This window comes from Saccharomycopsis crataegensis, assembly GCF_037102585.1.
Source record: "Saccharomycopsis crataegensis DNA, jcf7180000000097, whole genome shotgun sequence".
NCBI classification, from domain to species: domain Eukaryota; kingdom Fungi; phylum Ascomycota; class Saccharomycetes; order Ascoideales; family Saccharomycopsidaceae; genus Saccharomycopsis; species Saccharomycopsis crataegensis.
Genome location: NW_027043837.1, coordinates 262,657 through 275,871, shown reverse-complemented (window position 1 = coordinate 275,871; position 13,215 = coordinate 262,657). Strand labels below are relative to the sequence as shown.

The 13,215-nt window shown below is 38.4% G+C and overlaps 4 protein-coding genes across 4 annotated transcripts; all 4 read left to right on the top strand. All coding sequences in view use genetic code 12, as the record gives it.

The window, feature by feature from the left end:
* Positions 1 to 505: 505 nt before the first annotated feature.
* RAV2 (Rav2p) lies at positions 506 to 2,116 on the top strand (the record flags this gene model as incomplete). The annotated part of the gene is made up of 1 exon (XM_064999117.1): positions 506 to 2,116. The coding sequence occupies one exon, from the start codon at positions 506 to 508 to the stop codon at positions 2,114 to 2,116; it is 1,611 nt and encodes a 536-aa protein (XP_064855189.1).
* Positions 2,117 to 2,389: 273 nt separating this feature from the next.
* On the top strand, positions 2,390 to 4,471 carry LYS4 (homoaconitate hydratase LYS4; the record flags this gene model as incomplete). Its single annotated transcript, XM_064999116.1, has 1 exon — positions 2,390 to 4,471. One exon carries the CDS (start codon positions 2,390 to 2,392, stop codon positions 4,469 to 4,471), a length of 2,082 nt encoding a protein of 693 aa, XP_064855188.1.
* Positions 4,472 to 4,781: 310 nt separating this feature from the next.
* DASC09_055300 (uncharacterized protein) lies at positions 4,782 to 6,803 on the top strand (the record flags this gene model as incomplete). Its single annotated transcript, XM_064999115.1, has 1 exon — positions 4,782 to 6,803. The coding sequence occupies one exon, from the start codon at positions 4,782 to 4,784 to the stop codon at positions 6,801 to 6,803; it is 2,022 nt and encodes a 673-aa protein (XP_064855187.1).
* A 518-nt stretch (positions 6,804 to 7,321) lies between these two features.
* Positions 7,322 to 12,439, top strand: PET309 (Pet309p; the record flags this gene model as incomplete). The annotated part of the gene is made up of 1 exon (XM_064999114.1): positions 7,322 to 12,439. The coding sequence occupies one exon, from the start codon at positions 7,322 to 7,324 to the stop codon at positions 12,437 to 12,439; it is 5,118 nt and encodes a 1,705-aa protein (XP_064855186.1).
* Positions 12,440 to 13,215: the final 776 nt, after the last annotated feature.

Below are 13,215 nucleotides of genomic sequence, written 5' to 3'. Positions count from 1 at the left end.
TACTTTGCAAGCAAAAGGTTAAGTTGGCAAGATTCACTGGAATATATTTTCTGTTGAAATAATGGAGGATTGTATAAGTAGGATCAAGCTTTCGGAAACCTTGATTTAAGGCTCCATCATTTTTTTTTTTTTGATTCTGTAACTTAGAAAAAAGCACTACCAAAGGAAACTACGACGTCCTCTTTTTTTTTTTTTTGATCTTTACGATGATTCAAGTGAAAAAAAAATACACAAGATTCACTAGATCAGCTTGGTGTGGCTGTTCCTATCTTCGTCATATGCTGTGGAGAGAGAGATGATTGTAGATTGTCGTGCTATTTGACGTCTGTTGCACGTGCCCATTCCATCTCTTGGGTTTCAACAAAATAATAAAAAAGTTGATGTTTACCATGATGCAAGTTGAAGAACTATTATTATTATTATCATTGTTAGTTTCGACGTTGCTGCCATATTTATTATCATAATTACCTACAATCCCTAAGCACACTCCTCCTTGATCATTTCTATGAGCGCCACAGAGATTTATCCCCAACTTTCCCTACAAGACCAGCAGAACCAATACATACTGAACCTTATCAATGATCAAGACTGGTTGATCCATCAGATCATCGTCCCTAAACTTCCTTCTTTGATAACAACGGTGCGTTCTGTTCTCTTCTATTTATTGTTAGATAAACCATTCAAACTCCCGATCACCTCCAATTCCAATGATTATTTGAAAGGAGTGATCACCAGAAACTCTTTCAAAATCTCTAGCTTGAGCCTTCAGATCAACAAGTTATCGTTCTTCAACAATGCTAATCCTTTCAAAATCTCCTTAGATGATGACAAACAATTGGAATTGATTCAGATAAAGATGATGATCAAGCGATTGGAGTTTTTGGTATTACAACTAGATAATGTTGTGAAATTCATCCGAGCCATGAAACAGCAACCAACAGAAAATATCAATATTAAATTGAAGAACAATTTAATTTTTCTAAAGAAATTCAACCAAATTTTTCAAAACATTTTGCTAATAAGCGGCGAGATTGATAACCCTGTACAATCTTCTTTATTCCCCGAAAATCACTTGGACCCCCAAAATTTCAAACCCGAACTCGACCTAAACAAGCTCTCGATCGATTTATATTTGAATTCCGGAGAAATTTTCATCGAGTTGATTTTCTTGAAAAAAATCAACATCAAGCCCTGGTGCTTCATCAATAAGTACGGCATTTCTTTCAATGAATTTCTAACAAAGAAATTTGTACAAAACCGAAAGTTCAATAACATTAATCACCTAATTGAGCATTACTTGGAAGAAAAGAATTGGCCAAAGTTTTGGGAATTTGATGATTCCGCAAACTCCGATAGGAGAAGTATCACATCTTCCTCATCAAGCAGTGCCACTAAACATAATGATAACCGTCTATCCCCAAATATTAACAAAGAATCCGCAGAATCCCATAACAGTTGGTTCAAAAATATTCTCAATTTCCAAAACTCGTCGGAAGTCAACCAAATGTACCTCAATAGAAATCTCAAGTTTAATAATGCAATTTATTGGATTCTTAAGAATCTCCAAGTGAAGATTGCCGATCCAATATTGATTATTGTTAATATCAAATTAAATAGTATTAGGGCGCTAGTGCAGAATAACTTGTTGAACTTGAAGAATTTAATTGTCAATGGTGATTACTTGAAAAGTGTCATTGAAAAACAACCTAGTTTTACCAGGCTTGAACAAGCCAAGGATGAGGAAACTTATAATCTTTTAGTGAATCAATTCTTCAGTAACAAGAACCAGGATATTATTGATCAAGAATCACTGTTTGATTTAGTGGAGTACCTTAAATCCGGTGATGATTCCGAGCTCAATAGTCTTGTGGACGAGGGGACTTTCAATCCAAATTCCAACAGTAGAAAATCTAACCACGAAAATTTGGATACTTTGGGGGTTAATTTTGAGCTACTCAAAGATATTCACCCAGAATATGAGATGTTCAATGATAATTTGGAAGAATGGGATGGCGAACTAATAAAGGAGATCAGCTCGTTGATAAATAATGACCCAAGTAATACCACGGTTAACGACGCATTCAGTTGCTGTGAATTTGATGTTTTTGATGCCTGATATATAACAGAAATATATATTATATTTATTGTGTGTGTGTGTGCGTGTGTGTATTTATATATATATATTATACAAAATTTACGAGTTATATCTCTCGTATGTATGCATGCCAACGCACCTGTCATGATGACAAATTTTGGCACGATGATTGGTCTTCGCTATGAGTCATGAAGAATCAGACATTTTAATGACATGAAAAATAAAATAAAATGTCAAATGTTAAAAATTTTCATTGACCTGAACTGATTTGCTATAATAGAAAACATTTCAAAGATGCTCAACCTAGTCCAAAGAGTCTCTAAATCGAGGAATGCTGTAACCCTCAGAGGGTTCTCAACCTCATCTCAAACCCTTTTGGGACAGAACTTGACAGAAAAAATTGTGCAACGTTATGCCGTTGGATTGCCAGATGGTAAAGAAGTCCATTCAGGAGACTATGTTTCTGTGAAGCCTCGTCATTGTATGACCCACGATAACACCTGGCCAGTGGCGTTGAAATTCAAAGGTTTAGGGGCCTCTAAAATCAAGGATAACCGTCAAGTTGTCATGACTTTAGATCACGACGTGCAAAATAAGACGGAAAAGAACTTGACCAAGTACAAGAACATTGAAAACTTTGCCAAAGAACACGGTGTGGATTTCTACCCGGCTGGCAGAGGTATTGGCCATCAAATCATGATCGAAGAAGGGTACGCTTTCCCAAACTCCGTGGTGGTGGCCTCGGATTCCCACTCCAACACTTATGGTGGGTTGGGTACCCTCGGTACCCCAATTGTCAGAACCGACGCCGCATCAATTTGGGCCACTGGTCAAACTTGGTGGCAAATCCCTCCAGTTGCTAAAGTGGAATTGAAAGGTAGATTGCCTAAAGGGGTAACCGGTAAGGATGTGATTGTTTCTTTGTGTGGTATTTTCAATAACGATGAAGTTTTGAACCATGCCATTGAGTTCACTGGTGAACACATTGAGGAATTGCCAATTGATTACAGATTGACCATTGCCAACATGACCACCGAATGGGGGGCGCTTTCTGGGTTGTTCCCAGTCGACAATACCCTCATTGAATGGTACGAAAACAGATTGAAGAAAGTGGGACCAAACCACCCAAGAATCAACGAAAAGACCTTGCAAGATTTGAAAAATAACTTGACCAAAGCTGATTCCGACTCTTATTATGCCAAGACATTGACTATCGATTTGAGCACTTTGTCTCCATTCATTTCTGGGCCAAACTCCGTGAAGGTCTCGACCTCGCTCACCGACTTGTCCAACAAAAACATGAAGGTTAACAAGGCTTATTTGGTCTCATGTACTAACTCACGTTTATCCGATATCAAGGCTGCCGCAGATATCATTAGAGGCCACAAAGTGGCTCCAGGGGTGCAATTTTACGTTGCTGCCGCCTCCTCCAATGTCCAAAAGGACGCTGAAGCCTCCGGTGCCTGGAAAGACATCATGGATGCTGGTGCCATTGCTTTACCAGCCGGTTGTGGACCATGTATTGGTTTGGGTACCGGGTTATTAGAACCTGGTGAAGTGGGGATCAGTGCTACCAACAGAAACTTCAAAGGTAGAATGGGGTCTAAAGACGCATTAGCCTTTTTGGCTTCACCGGAAGTGGTTGCCGCGTCGGCAATTTTGGGGAAGATTGGGTCACCGGAAGAAGTGTTGGGCCAAAAAGTTAAGGAAACTAGCGAAGTTTCCAAGTCGATAACCATCAATAAAAAACCAGAAGCCGCTGGTGATGCTGCTGCTAGTAGTGCAAGTGGGGTTGAAGTTTTGGAAGGTTTCCCTAAGAGAATCACTGGGGAATTGGTTTTGTGTGATGCGGACAATATTAACACCGATGGGATTTACCCAGGTAAATACACTTATCAAGATGATGTTCCAAGGGAGAAGATGGCAGAGGTCTGTATGGAAAACTACGATTCCGAGTTTGGAGCAAAGACTCATGCTGGCGATATTGTGATTAGTGGTTATAACTTTGGTACTGGTTCTTCTAGAGAACAAGCTGCGACTGCCATTCTTGCAAGAGATATGAAATTGATTGTTGCCGGGTCTTTTGGCAATATCTTCTCCAGAAACAGTATCAACAATGCGTTATTGACCTTGGAGATCCCAGATTTGATCAACAAGTTGCGTGAGAAATACAGTGGTTCCGAGAAAGAATTGACCAGAAGAACTGGATGGTTCTTGACATGGGATGTCTCCAGTGCCGAAGTGACTGTCACCGAAGGTCAAGATGGGCCAGTGGTGTTGAAACAAAAAGTTGGTGAGTTGGGATCCAACTTGCAAGATATTATTGTTAAAGGTGGGTTAGAAGGATGGGTTAAAGCCGAATTAACCAAAGCATAGATTTCTGTTCGCATTATTTTTTCTGTTGTTTGTTTTCTGCTTTTTGTTCTATACATATTCCCAATTTACATTGTATTCTATTTATTTTATCTATGTGTTTTGTAGTGATTTGTTATTACTTCTACATGCGGTTTAATGTAATGTAAAGCGTATGCGGCGTGGACCTAGCATAAATTACGCGCTTGGAATTTTTTTTTTTTTTATTTTTTTTTTTGGCGTCAAGAGATTATCGTTGCAAATGTTATTGTTAAAATTATGCCAACATCAGACATTTGTGAAGATAAAGGAGATATACAGATATACGTTGCTGATGGAAGAACAATCTACAATTGCAGTGTACTCGCTATCCAATGCAGAGTACGAGATAAGGAAGAGGCAAATCGATGATAAGATTAAGAACGCGTGGGAGTCGATCATCGCGAAATATAGCCAGTACGACTTGGACAACCAAGGTGATGTTGTGGATATCCATACTGGAAAAATCGTCGAGGACAATGGGCATCTCAGGTCACTCTCGAAAAAAAAGAAAAGTGCCCCGAAACTAGGTGCCAATCTGAAGTATTTGACTTGGAAGCAACCGAAGGATAAAGAAAAGTTAAGCCTGGCACCAATATCCGAAAAGAAGTCGAAATCGAAATCAATGCTGAAGCAAAAGTCGGGATCTGAAAGTCAATTGGCATCAAAACCAAAATTAAAACTGGAAAACAATAGGACATCGAAAAGAAAATTGACAACAGAACAACAGGTCTCAATCCCGGTATCAGGAAGCAAATCTACATCTACATCAAAACCAAAGACATTATTAAAGACCAAATCGACGTCAAAAACAAAACCAAGATCAGGAAAATCTATATTAAAACCCCAATCGACATCAAAACCCAAATCGACATCAAAACCAAAATCGGCATCAAAACCAAAATCGGCGTCAAAGGCGAAATTAACATTGGAAAATAAATCTATAGCAGAACCAAATGCTACAAAAAAGTCAAAGCCAGCATCTGAACGAAAAGCAACACCGAAATCAAAACCTACATCTGAACCGAAATCAATAACCAAACCAACATCAAAGCCAAAATCAGCATTAAAATTGACCCTGAAAGCCCAGCCAAAACTTGCCTCACAGTCAGATTCGACACTCAGCTCAATATCAAAACCGAAAATAATACGAAAGTCATACTCCCCTAACAAAACCGCATCTCTCAAAGATACAATCAAACCTAATACCAAGAGTGACAATAATGATGAGAGTAGTGACAAAGATGATATGGATCCTCCTGTTCCAATTATTGTGACTCCCTTGAAGTTGTCAGGGGGGGATCTCATTGGCAGTGGTGGAGGATCTTCAAAGAAATCTCACGAGCTAACCGGAACACCAACACAAAAACGGGTCACCAGATCAAAGTCTTCACGACGTCATAATATTGAAAGAAGTTTGATTTTAAAAAGAATTTTTGATACACCAGAAGCCAATGTTGAACCTGATCAATTGAATTTGCTATCGCCCGAAAGTACAGCTAAAAGCCCAGCGACCAAGATCTCGTCATTATTTAAAAACATTTCATTGGGGAATTTATCTTACAAATATAATACTAACGATGCCAAGAGGAAAAGAAACTCTCAGTCTAGATCGTCTACCATTACTGTATCCCATAACCCTGCCGATAATTCAATTGCCGATATTATCCAAGAGGATGACAATAATGACACCAGTATGATAAGTATCGATCATGATTCGCCATCCAAAACGACTCGAGACAGGAAGGTTATCATTGTGGTGAGTGATGATGATTACGATGAACGCACGTACGATATCGGCTACCCTAACAAAAATGCGACTGATGATGGATTACTGACCAATGCCACTGATAATCAAAGTATTGGAAATGGCAATTCAGGAAATATGAACCCAATTTTCTCGGATCAAAATCCTCTAAATCGGAATGCTCTTAGTAGTTTGGAACAATCAAGAGATCCCGCAATTGGTTCGAACCAGAGTCTTGTTATACATGATATGGAAGATGAAGGGAAACATTCCAGCAGACTGATCATAGCACAGCATTACTCAAGCCTCACTGATGATGATGATGATGATGATGAGTCGAAATTGGATCATGCAGATGATTTCAGGCTGGGATACGTGCTGATTGCCCGATCTTTCGAAGGGACTCCTGACAACAGGGCAATGCCTCGAGATAATTTTCAAATACAGTGGAGGAATAAGAGACCCAAAAACCCGTTGTTTGATGATTATGCGAAGGAAGTGGATGACATGTTTGATATGGGAGAGTACGATAATAAATCGCTGCCGACCAAAAAATCGCGACTTGTTTGATATATATGTATATATATATATATATATATTACTGATCCAAATAATGAATTTGATGCAATTAATTCAATACAAGTAATTTAACAATCAATTTTTTTCTGAGTAGCAAGAAGACGTCTATCTTATTATCCAACAGTGAGGCTAACGGCTTATACCACTTGAATCCCCTCCAATGGCCGGGTAGCGACAGTAGTGCAAAAAATATTTTTTATGCATGAAAAATCAGTTGAGCAGAGATGGAAATTTTACTGCGAACTCTCCGTTGTTTGATTGTTTGTCAATACAATATATTGTTGGAGTGGGTTTATTACCAAAAGTTCGGGTGTTCTAAATATTATAGTGGTACTGCTTGATTGTTATTATTATTGTTTTGCTGATTGACTTTTAGTGGAAGTAAATAGAAAAGCGTCGAAGATCCCAAAAAAAAAAAAAGAAAAAAAAGAACAGATAAATAATTGATGGGTTTTCGTTTTGTAATAAAGAAAGTGATTTGTTAGCATAGAGAATACCAAGCAGAATAAATGAAGCTATTAAGGTACCAGACGGTGGTAAGGGTACCATTCGGTCTGCTTCTACGAAGCAAGAACCATCGGCCACCATTACATCACCACCATCAGAATATCGAAGGAATATCGAGAATACCCAGAAGATTGGCGTCAGCTGCAATATCTTCAGAGACTAAGGGTCGTGTTAATAGAGGAAGGCAAAGAATGGCCCGAAAACCAAAAAATTCATGCGAGTCATTGGGTGAGGTTGCCTTTGATACCCCAATGCGGTACTCAGAGATCAAGTTAGTGTTTGGTCAGTATTTGGATGAGTTACACTCCGTGGCCCACGTAATAGACGCTACAGAAGGAGTGATGTTGAAGATCGAAGGAATGATGAAGATAATGGATAGAAAACATCAAGTGACAATGGAGTTGTGGAATGAGTTGTTTATGGTGTTACAACAATATGTGCTACAGTATCCTGATTGTGGGTTTTGGTACTCCAAGGTGTTCAAGCTAATGTGTTTGGCACGATATGGCAGCTTTATTCCAGTGGAGGCGGATGTAGAAAGTTTGGAATATTCTGTGGCAGTAATGTTGGGAAAGATTTTAGGAGATAAGAATACGAAAAGCTTGGATTTTTTAACAAGCTGTGAAACACAATCATCCAAAGATTGGGAATTGTTTGATCCGATCCAAGAACTTACAGGAATAATCCTGAGGAAATTGAAGAGTGGCCAGAAAATCCTGCTTGAAGAATTGGATTTCAAAAACGATCATAATATCACCATGCTTTTCAAAACCACCACCACCACCAACAACAACAACAACAACAACAACAACAACAACAACAACAACAACAACAACAACAACAACAACAACAACAAGCATAATCGTAACATCGACGAAAGTTTCAATGGGTTGAATAAAATTAACGATTTTGAATTGAGTGCTAGCGAAGTCACCACTTCGTTAACCTCTGAACAAACCACTGAAATGATTTTAGTTCCGGCTGCTGTCCGTCGTAATCTAAGATATAGAAATACTCCGCTACTCACCGACAATTTAAACAATTGTCATTCAGTGGAGCTCCGGCACTTGTTCTATCAATTCATAAAGAATGTTGATCAATCCCCAATGAACAGCTATAGAAAAATCAATGGGTTGTTCACATTCTTGACGCATCAAATCAGTGATGCCGACATTCTACTAAATGAGTTTTTACAGGGCATGCTTGTTGAAGTAAAGCAAGGCCGCCGCGTCGACTTCTACCTTGCTTTGTTTAGAGATTATATGATGAAAAGATACGGGTCCACAGTAATCGACAGCTACAGTGATTTGGAAAAGAAATTTGTGGCGGAGGTCCAAATCCGAAACAAGATGGAAAATAAGGTTGAATCATCTAGGGATAACAATATCGTTGATGATAATGAAGAACGGGCTAGACAAATCTTTATGAGAATGAGAAGTGGTGGAAGAGTGCTGGTGGAACAAAATGATTTTAAGGCCGATCACCAGTTCATGAGTGCCAGAAAATCTAAATGGGCAGGATCATTAAACAATTCCGTCATCAACTCACAAATCCTTTGTTCTACTCCACTTATCAACACGGATGTGAATGAATTGGTGATTATATCTCCAGAAACTAGAAGAGCGGCAAGAATCCCTAATCTTGAGCAGTCGTCAAAATCATCGGCTGCCAATGACACTAGGGTATTCAAATGGTTTGGTATTTACCAAGATTGGAAAATCGAGAATCTTCATTCCCAAGAGCTTGAATTCTTGTTCAAGGTTGCCACCATCTACGTTTCTCAAAACCCAGTCAAGTCAGTAAAACTTATCAGATCATTGATGACATATGTCATTGAAAAATTATCTGGTAATGAGGCATTGATTAATAGATTTCTTCAAATCATGATTGATGATATACAAGTCAGACCAGAAACTCTGAAGATGTATATTGAATTGTTCAATGAATACTGCCAGTTGCAGTACAATGGAGTCCCGGAGATTTCTGAGGAGAAATATCCTATGGAATATCGGCTTGTGAAAGCTATCAGAAATGTTTTACAGAAAAAAGATCTGAAACAAATGAGCACTATACTACCTCATTTGGCGGCTGCCAGGATGTTGCCATTCGATGATGCTGTGGAATTTAATGATAAGTTTGATTTATTGCAAGAACAAGCAAGATTGATTCATATGAAAATCAAAGAAGGTAAAGAAAAGCTCAAAATCCAAGAATTGAATTTCCGTGCTGACCAAGCTGTGGTATCTACCGCCAGACTGGGATGGAGCTCAAAATGGAAAAACCCTTCCGCCAAGTTAGTTCCACAAGTGGTCAATTTTGGTGGACCGGCTGCGCTGCTTTTAGGGGAAAATTGCTGTCATCCGATCGTTCTTCTCACTCCAGAGGTTCGTCAAGAATTGAGATATAACCCCCAATGCCTTGACTTGGCAAGATCAGTATTCAATGGAATTGCGATAAAGGAATTACATACCCAAGAAATGGTGATACTTTTCGATAAATTGACTGAACCTCAAAATAAGCCAAAATTCGTATCCCAAAAACTTGACGAAATGTTGCATTTCTTGATGACCAGTGTTAAAACGCCGCATGTGGTCACACATCATATGATGAAGATTTTAGCTGTAAAGATTCTGGAATTGAAGAGCCCAGCTGATAATAAACAGGGCCAAGATTCTGTGACCTCGCGGCTTGGGAAACTTGTGGGAATGTTCATTGAGATATGTAGTTATCAACATGGGACTTTGGCATTCCCTAGCAGAAGATACCAATATGAACATCTTGTTCTCGATGCTATTCGGTTACGTATTGCCCCTTGGCCACTAGATGTGGTGAGGTATGCACTATCCAGAGAAAAGTTGGGGATTGATAATGTTCAATACGGACAGTTCTTGTCTTCCATGCTTTCGAACGCTCATTTTGCTAGGGACTCAAAATTAATGAGAGAGTTTTGGAAATGGAAACCAGATGGATATAAAACTCCTAGAGATTTGCTTGTGATGTTGAAACATTTAGTTCAGGATGAAGATTACAAAGAAGTGGTCAAATGTGCGATGAAGTTTGAAGATTTGCAGGACGAAAAAGTGTTTAATTACTTGTTGAGATCCTTGGGGAATTTGGCTGACTGGAAATCATTGCAAGCATTATTCGAAGGTTTATTCAACCATAATGAGTTACCAAACATCGAACATTATGGGATCACCATGTACGCCTTGTCTTATAAAGGTAATTACTCTCAAAACTTGGAACTTTTCAAGAATATTAGATCGCGGAAAATGATGCCTTCGACATTAGTGTACATGTCAATGATCAGATCAGCTTATTATACTGGTAGGTTCAAGGATTGTATTAAATGGTTCACAAAATACATGGCATTCAAGAAAAAAATGCATGTAATGGGAGACTCGGTGAATAGCGCCCCTGAAGCAACCTTACATAAAGACTCTGCTCTGGAGTTGAGAGCGGTTTGGACAATGGTGATGCAATCTTATAGTCGGACGAAACGTCCGGACGTGGTGTTGAAGATGTTGGATTTAATGGAGAAGGAAGAGGTGAAAACCCTTGATGGAACCCCATCGACTCCTGATTTGAAAATTTATTCTACTGCATTGTTTTCGGTGGCAAATGTTGGTGATTATAAGAAATGTGAACATATCATGGAAACAATTCGCAAGGATCCAACCATTAAACCTGATGATGTCTTGATGTCAATATATATGAAAGGATATTATAATGGTGAAAAATTTATGAAAGTTGGCGAGATTTTTCTGGAATTGCAATCAAAATATAATGTCGAGCCAGGTCCTAATACCATGGCAGTTTTCATGGCATCATTGTTGAAGACTAAACAAATCAAGAAATTCGAACATTATTTGTACATTGTTTCTTTAAAGAAAGAGTTTTTGTCTCCGGATATATTTAAAGTCTTTATCCGTTACTACTGTTTGTTGTACGATTTCAAACATGCCAGAAGAGTGCTTGACCGAATGAGTACTATGAAAGGAGCGGCACCAACTGAACCTCACTATTATGAAATGATGCAAGGATATATGAGAGGTAGAGATTTCCGAGGAGTGATTCGGACATATAAATCTATGGTTAGCAGGGGTATCCGTCCAAAAGATCGATCATTAATTTTATTAACTAGAGCATTGATTGTTCCTGACTCTAAAGCACATGGATATGCGGTTACTTATTCGTTGATCGATCAAATTTTGAATAACCGAAGTGAGGTGAAAGCTAGTACCAATTATGATGGTCCAACCAATATTAAATTCCCAATGAGATCGCTTTTACAATTGCTCAAAGTGGTGGGCAAGAAAATGAGCGCCACACAAACTCAAAGAATCTTGGATTCGTATGGCAAAAATCATAACTCTCAAGCATTGGGGCATAAATTCTCCGACTCGATTAATATGATGAGAAATGCCATGGTGGTATACGGTGAGCAAAAAGATTGGAATAATGTGTATCTGATGTTTGACACCATGATGCAGATTTTGAAAGAAAATAGAGCTGTTGAAGAAAAACCAGTGAAAGGAGATAAATTCGGGAAAACCACTACGAGAATTCAACGTGAATGGCGGTACTTTTTCAATCCGGTTTTGAGTTATAAATTCAAACAAATGGTTTATGATCGGCAATTAGGGTCATTACCAAAATTATTGAAGGATATGAAGCTTTGTGGATTCAGATTTGAACCGGGGAATTTGAACATTGCAGCAGTGACGCTTTGTTCAGAAATTCAGTATTTTGAAGAAGGATTGATGTTAGCGGAAAAAGAATTGTATCCTGGGTTCGACTATATTCAGAAGATCAGGCCACTTCAGCAAGCAAATAGAGCAAAGAAGATTGCATTACTCGGGGGAAGAATTACAAGAAAACTCCGGAGTAATTCCAAGATTACCCAATTCCCAGTTTACAATGGTAAGATATATTTGAAGAAGCAGTCGTTGGTAGGAATTAGAGAAGGATTGGTGAAGTATGTTAAGTTCCGGGCAGCCAAGAATGAATATACTGCGGATGTTGTTAGGGAATTACAGGATAAATGTCCTAAAATGATGTCTCTTTTGTTACAATATGCTGACGATGCTAATATCCAAAACTCGAGATTTAAGAAATAGATGTAATGGGGGGAAGAGAGGTGTGTATTATTTTGCTAGTGCATGTACATATTGTGTAAATATAATTTAATTTAGTTATGAATTAATGAATTTGTTTATTTTATTTTTCTATATTTTGTTTATGTGTTGTTGTTGTTGTTGTTGTTGTTTTTGTTGTTGTTGTTCTTTTTTTAGAATGATGCGTGAATGATTTGTGTATTGTATAGATATCTTAATTCCTTTAGAGGCTCTGGGTGACCCCAACGTGGATGGTTATGTACAGCTGTGTACAAGGTTGAGGATCGGTACTTTCTAGGGAAACAGAGGAGATCTTATTGACATACATGCCTCGTACCTTTCAATAAATAAATATGATAATCCAGGCAGGTTCTGGTGCCGGGGATAATTAGTCGTTTCCCTGCCGCAGCAATTAAGGCTGCTATTCTATGTTGGAAGACGTGCTAGAAGGAAGGGAAGTCCTCCCTAATGATAGTATGATCTCATATTACTATGGTTTTATATACTAGTATGATATTACATACTGGATATATATATATATATTTATATAATAATAATAATCACAAAGATATAGAGAAACGACACGGTGGTGGTGGGGCGTGGTGTATATCCATGTGAGATATACAGCATTGTGCATGAGACTGAAATCGAACTTTTTTTTCCAACAAAAATTCTCAGTTGTTTTTGATTGTTCTCTTCCTTCTTTTTTTACCATCTTCATCGTCATTATTACGGTTATCCCCCCTCTGTTCTGTTCTTTTCCCTCTCAGAATTAATAG